This window comes from Phoca vitulina, unplaced genomic scaffold (assembly GCF_004348235.1).
Source record: "Phoca vitulina isolate PV1807 unplaced genomic scaffold, GSC_HSeal_1.0 scaffold67, whole genome shotgun sequence".
NCBI lineage: Eukaryota > Metazoa > Chordata > Mammalia > Carnivora > Phocidae > Phoca > Phoca vitulina.
Window position 1 is genome coordinate 8076061 of NW_022589770.1, and position 7570 is coordinate 8083630.

Here is a 7570-nt window from a genome sequence, read left to right on the forward strand (position 1 = left end):
GGTACAGTTAAGAGAGAAAATACAAGGTAGTTGAAGATGAAAGATGTTTGAATGCATCATAGGTCTATTTGAATAAAAGATGATTGGTCAAAGGGCAAAGAGCAGATATCGTGGCATCAAAAATCTCTACTGCTTAGTCATTCTTGGAAAAATGATTTAGTCTTGAATCTCAATTTTCATATCTGTAAAATGAAGTTAGTTATGAGACCTATTTTATTTTATTTATTTATTTATTTTTAAAGATTTTTATTTATTCATGAGAGAGAGAAAGAGAGAGGCAGAGGGAGAAGCAGGCTCCCAAGGAGCAGGGAGCCCAACGTGGAACTTGATCCCAGGACTCTGGGATCACGACCTGAGCCGAAGGCAGACACCCAACCACCTGAGCCACCCAGGCGCCTGAGACCTATTTTAGAATTGTCATCTCATTTAAGTAAATAACTCCTGAGAAGCATTTTTCATGACTTCTGGCATACAGTAAATGCAAAATGACAATAACTAGTATAGTTACCATTATTGTCTTTGTATTATCATTCCCTATCACTGTTATTTTCACTTCTATACCTAGGTAAATTTGCATTATACATATTCTGAGAGCTATCAGCATGAGTTTTTTTTTACACTGGGTGAATAACTAGAGTTGCCTCAATATCCCAAAATGGTCTCCATATTTTATTTTCAGTAGCAATCTGTGATTAATGAAGGGAAAGAAATAACTCAGTGATATGCTTGCCATAAAATTAGGGATCTTTGTTTATATTTTGGTTCCCCTAAATATTATTATTTATTTTATCCAGAATCAGAAACACAAACCAGGGCTCCCCTAATCTGGAAGCTTCTTACTGTGTAGCAAGCTAAGGATTTAAAGTTGGTTGTTTTTTTTTTTTGGCTATAGGGCATTTATTGCAAACGGAACATGTGAGGTATGAGAAGCTGACCTGGAACCCATGCCTGCCCTGGCTACGATGGGGCAGTCTCGCCTCGCCCCACGCCAGGCCCCCGGCACTATGGACCCAAAGCAGCCCGCAAAGGGCAGGGCCCCACGCTCTGAGGTAGCTGCATCTTAAGCCCCCACAGTACAACTCCCCAGGCTTGCCCAACTCCCACACAGATCCAGGCCTGGAGGGGAGGAGGGGGGCGGAAGGCAGGCCCCGACAAACACTGCAGCCTCGGAGGAAAGGCACCTTCCTACCTGCCCATCCCAGGGACAGCCCAGCCGGCAGCGTGGGGAGAGGGTGGCTGGCTGCCAGAGGCAGGCAGGGCGGGGCTGGGGCCGGCCAGGCTGCGGGGGTCACTGCTGCTCCAGGCAGTCCTCGGTCACCCCCCGGGCAGCCAGCTCGGCCAGCACATTCTGCAGGTAGTTGGGGTCAGGGTAGCCGTGGCCTGTCACATTGCGGTCCATCTCTGTCTTGTGGTGGATCTCGTTCCACACCACTGTGTCCGTCTCTCCCGTGGTGCTGGCCGTCCCTACTGTGAAGATAAGTCGCCTCTTCCAGGCCACCTTCAGCAGCTCCAGGACCTTGCGGCCCTGGGCGTTGTCTGGAAGGTAGCACTGGCGGGGAAACCCCCTGGCGGTGAACGGCTTCCCAGGGTTGGGGTGCTCTGGGCCCTGGATGCCGTGAGGAATGTTGTAAACTATGAGTATTGTTCCGCAGTCCTCATGGCCGGGTAGGGATACCTGGAACTTGAACACCTCCATCTTCCCCCGGGGCTGGGTCCCAGTTTTCTCCCCGTAGATGGTCTTGCAGGAAGGACACTGCAAACTTCCGTCCTTGTTCCCGTTGCAGTACATGGCCAGCAGACACAGCAGGTGGAAGGCATGGCTGCACTTGGCAAGGTGGCCCACGGCCATGGGCCCAATGGTCTTGCTGTCGGTCACGTCGCTGTAGCCGGACACCACAGACAGTTTCTCCATACAGATGATGCAGTCCTCATCTGGGGCCGTTTTCAGCTCTTCCGTATACTTTTTTATCACCTGTTCTGGCTCTGGCTTTGGAGTCCCTCCTGCGAGGGCTTGCTGGACCCGGCTGGGCTTCGGCATCTGCATGGGCACCGCGGCGGGGATGCTCCCAGGGCTGCTCGCAGGACCGCTGGGGAGGGAGGCACTGGCTCCACTGGCTGTGGACAATCCTGGGGCTGGTGCTGCGGTCCCAGGTGGGAGAGGCTGGAGTGGTAGAGGGGCAGGATACCAGGAGGCAAACCCTTAGAGAAAATTACTTTTAAGAGGTTCTGTTTTCTCTCTACTTTGATGTGCATATTTCTTTGCCAGATGGTAGTACTCCCATAGGGAATTACTTTAAGCAATAGGCTTCTACTTACAAAATTTCTCCTTTGGAAACCAATGGATCTTTTCTAGTTGAGTAATTCCATTGAGAAGAAAATGATAAAAACAGTCTTGAATTTAAGTGCACTTAAACTCACATTGTGTGTGGGTGTGTGTAAGTTTGGCATACACTCAAATAGATATGCACCTTGATTTCTGGAAAATTGTTTTTTCTTTTTTTTAAATGAAATTCAAATGTAACTCTATGAATTATTTTATTTGTTGGTATTTGCTGATATTACTGAGTATGAATATTTACTGATTTTAAAAATTGTTTAAAAAATACATAAATGATTAAAATATAATGTAATTGTGAAATCAAAGAATAGGTGATGGATCACAGGAAGAATAGAATGAAATATATACATATATATTTGAAAAAAATACATATATTCATATATATATATATATATTTGTTCTGGAATACAGAAAAAAGGAATACATGGCTTGGAGATGAAATAGCAAGAATTGTTGCTTTGTCATAAAAATTGTCATAAACAATTTTTTGTTGAGTATGTAGAAGAGGAAAAATTATTTTTCCTATGTGCTTCTAGGTTCTTGGCTGAGACCAATCCTTATAAAAAGACAGATTAACAAGAGAAAAAGAAACAAGTTTAATAACATGTATACCTCATGTATATATGGTAGATATTCAGAAAAGCTGACTCCCTGAAATAACCCAAGTGACACCTTAAGGAATGTGTTTAACTAAAGACAAAAGAAGATATTGGGTAACCAGCTATGCGAGGTTATTGGGCAAAGCACAGTAAATGAGGGCATGGTTGTTATACAAATTTAAGTCCATGCCTTCTTCACTGATAAATTACTAGATTTACTCGTCCTCCTCTTCCAGGTAACTAGAGAGAGACACCCTTACAAATGGAGATTTTCCTTATAAACTTAAATTTCTCCTACTAAAGGATAACTAATCCTTGGTTTGCAGAGCTTTCTCTCTGTATACAGTTTCTTGAAAATAACCAGGTTAAGATAATCCTTATGCCAAAGATAATCCTTATGCCATTTTGGGATACCGAGTTCTGCTCCTCTTAACTGGCAAAGATGGCAGCAGGATGTTTTCTATCATAATGCCTTCTCTGCAGAAAACCCTGTACAGTGTACCCCACTAAGAAGGGCTAAAAGTCTCTTTCAGAGTGTCCATCAAATCTGGGTTTACTTCCTTTGCTATGGGTACCAAAAAAGGCTACTTTTCACACTCTCTTTCATAATTAAGTTTGGGTCATGTGACTGGGTTCTGACAAATACAATGTGGATAGAACTGATGCGTGCTACGTATCAGGCTGGCTGAAAAAACTTCCATGATTTTTCCCTCCTACCCTTCCTCAACAGCAAAAACAGTGGCAAGATGATGCCTCAACACAAACAGAACCTGAATATCCATCTCACTTAATACAGAACTGTCTGTGAGGCAGTCTGACCCAAATTGGACCAAGATATAAGCACGATGTAAATTTAAGCAATGTCAAATAATTGAAATTTTGGGGGTGTTTCTTGTATCTATTGGTGTTAAATACCCAGTTGAAATAGCTCCCATCATACACTTACCTTTTCTATCCATCACTTTCTTTTTCTTTTTTTTTAAGATTTATTTATCTGAGAGAGAGAGAGAGAACGAGAGAGAGAGAGAGTGGGGGAGGGGTAGAGGGAGAGAGAGAATCCCAAGCAGACTCCCCACTAAGCACAGAGCCCTACTCAAGGCTTGATCTCAGACCCTGAGGTCATGACCTGAGCTGAAACTAAGAGTCAGATACCTAATTGACTGAGCCACCACAATGCCCCTGTCCATCACTTTCTAAACATTTGCCCCACTTTATTTGTTTTACCTTAGTTACTATCCTCTGATATTATATCAGTTTGCTTATTTGTTGTTTGTATCTCTTTCCAGAAGCAGGATCCTTCAGGACATTATGGATTTCATGTGTCAGATAGGAAGAATTTTTTGCCCCTTTCAAGGTCTCTCTAGTTGGACTAAGAAACAAATTGACCTATGACGACCAACAGGGAAAGTAAAGTTTAATTTCTTATTTATGGGGAAAACACACTGACATGAAATTCCAAAGATAGGCAAAATGAGGTATACATGTCACGTGGAACTAAGGAGAAGGGGGTAAGGGTGTAAGACTTCAAAGGAAAGGAATTCAATTTACAGGAATATAAGAATAAGAGCATTTGTTTGGTAAGTAGATGTTTGCCTAGCTATGTAGATGGATGACTCAGATAAAATTATCTCTGGTAATAACCCTCGTTCTGGGAAAGACCCCCGATTTATATTCCTCTATGTGGTTAAGGGAGGGGCAAAAGTTTCCCTTGAGGCTGCAGGGTCTCTATTGCCTTCAGCTCAAAATACTCCACAGACAAAGGTAGCATATTTGGGGGCAACCTGTCTCAAACCCCTTCACATGCACACTACCGCCCAGGAGCACATAGAATCATGCTTGTCTGTAACAAGAACTCAATTACTTGCTGAATAAATAAATTATTTTATTTCTCCCCAAATGAAATAAGTACTGTCATTAAAATCTCTTTTCCACAAATAAGAAAACTAAGATTTAAGAGATTCAAGTAAACTACCTAAGGTTATGTAATAAGTAAAAGAAATTATATTAGCACTCTTAATCACTGTGCTGTATTTTAGTTTGATGAAATGCAATGACACTGAAATAGTGAAGAGCAGTAGAGTATATTTATACCATTGAGGAAGAGAGAAAAATTTTACTCCATAGAATCAGAGAAAACTAAAGACTGGGGATTTTTACTGTGAGGGAAGTAGCACACTACTCTTCTGAACAGTTCCTAAGAGAATTAATGCATTGGAATAGTGCTAGTAAATTATATTCATAATGATTATACTAAATAAGAGAATTATAGAAAAGTGCCTTATATATTATATGATTCTAAGATGCCATTCTACAGATGAATAAATCAAAGTCCAGTACAGTTAAGTAACTTACCAGAAAGACATTGTAAAATTTCTATGTTAGAACTGAAATCAGAGGGCACCTGGCCGGCTCAGTCAGTAAAGTGTTTGACTTGGGCTCAGGTCCTGGGCTTGAGCCCAGCACAGAGGTCTCCCAGGCTCCTGCTCAGTGGGGAGTCTGTTTCTCCTTCTGCCCCTCCCCTGCTCATGCTCTCTCTTTCTCTCTCTCTCCCTCTCTCTCAAATAAATGAAATCTTAAAAAAAGGAAAAGAACTGAAATCAGGTCCAATATCCAATACAGTGCTATTTGAACCACATCATACTGTCTGATATGTACTTTTCTAAATGTTCCTGTCAAAGGTAATTGAACAATTTAAAGTTATTTGAATAATTTAGTTATAGGAAATACCATATTCCCTGATATTGTTGTACAAATTTGATATTACACTTCTCTCATCACTAGGATTTTCAAATTAGAAAGAAATACACTATATACTATGTGTTATATTATTTATATTCTCTGTAATATATATTAATCTATATGTTATATGGAATATGGAATCTCTTGCTGGTAAATCAGAAGATAATCTTTTTAATCTTTCGAATACGCAAGAAATAAAAGATAATACATACATATTACACATTTATATAAGCGTAACATGGTCCTACATAAAGATATGGGTATTTTAATCATTATGCGCCGTTATGGTATATTGGAGGAAAGAACCAGGAAATGGAGATTCTGAGTAAAAATAGAGAAATTAGAAAGAGTAGAAGCTAGCCTTTATGGGGTACTTATGATATGACAGGCACTAAGCCCTTGTTTGACTTATGTAATTCTCTAAACAATCTTTAGTGATAGATAATTTTATTCTCTCCAGTTTAAGGAGAAATGTGGGGATTCACAGTGTCTAGATAGACAAAATCTGACTTGCATATGCCTCCCTGGATGAGACTAATTGAAAAGCAAAGGAGGAGTGCCTGGAACGCTGGGCCTCCTTTGAAGTCTCTTGGCTGAAAGTGGCCAGATTCTTACTGCAGCTCAAAGTTCTCATCTAGGGAGTAAATATTTAAATTTTGAAGAAAAACAGACACCTGTGATGGTCAAGTACTACACGAACTCTTTGCCTTGCACACACATCAAGAGAACTGCTCACCCTTATCACCTACTGTCCCATATATTATTGTCCTCATTATTAGAGTTACACTTTCTTTCTTGTTTTGAGCTTGCACTTAGTGTATTGATAAAACCCCAATAAAACCAGAGACAAAGCGTGGCTCGAGGACTTTCGCCAATAGAGCGTCTGGTCCCCAGCCCTCTTCTTCCGCCTTCTAAGGTGTGTGGAGTAATCTTTTCATTCACCGTCTCGGGGTTTGCTGGCCAAACCCGACAAAGAAAAACTAAGGAATTGAGATTAAAAACACATACAAGATCACATAGTTAACCATGGCAAAGAAGTCTGTCCCTAGGCTTATCCTACAAACCATTAGGTTATACCTTTATTTAAAGGGCAATGCCATTCGAGTTGGCTTTGTTTTGGTGTAAATTACTTTTTCCAACTAAGTCTAAATTCCATCTTCTCTCAAACATGAATAATATTTCCTATTTTTTAAAGGTAATCCTTGCATGTGATCTGAGGAATTTTCTATTTGCTAAGTCTTAAATCTCCTGCGCCCTGTTTATGAAAGGAATATATGTACAGATATATATGTATGTAGATTTTCCCATTAAGCCGTGAGCAAGAAATTCAGAACTTTGTGGTTAAACAAAACCTTACTTATATTCTACACAAGACATGTTAAGTAAAAGTGAGCTCTTTCTCAAAGTGCTCTCCCAACCTTCAGCTGTTTTTTGTTTTGTTTTGTTTGTTTTGTTTTGTTTTGATTTTGTGTCAAACTCCTGAAGATGGCTCCTTCAACTGAATGTAGTCCATTCAGAGCCAATTTCTGTGGACACAATGCTATAAATGCTTCCAAAAGAAGGAAGGATCAGATCTCTATTTTATAATAGAAAAATTTAAACTTTTAAAAAGTGTAACTCATGGTGAAAACTATATTTTATATTGTGACAAAGTCATAAACACATAAGTGTTTTTAATAAATCATGAGAAATATCCTTTCTATGTTCAAAGTATTGCAATTATTTATATTCTATTCTAATTAAATCCTTGACTTGTCTGTCTATTGTACCTCTTAAAAAAATTGCTGGTCCTGACTGATTACTTGGATTTAATGATGCACTAAAGATTACAACCTTTAAATGGTTGACAGTGATAATGTCTGATTATATTTTTTTTTCCTTTTTTCACTTGGGC

The 7570-nt window shown here is 40.0% G+C and overlaps 1 protein-coding gene across 1 annotated transcript; it reads right to left on the bottom strand.

The window, feature by feature from the left end:
- Positions 1-1288: 1288 nt before the first annotated feature.
- On the bottom strand, positions 1289-2253 carry LOC116624441 (probable E3 ubiquitin-protein ligase DTX2). The gene is given in 2 exon segments (XM_032392348.1): positions 1289-2130; positions 2133-2253. Coding segments are annotated over 2 exon segments (963 nt in total).
- Between the last annotated feature and the right edge of the window lie 5317 nt (positions 2254-7570).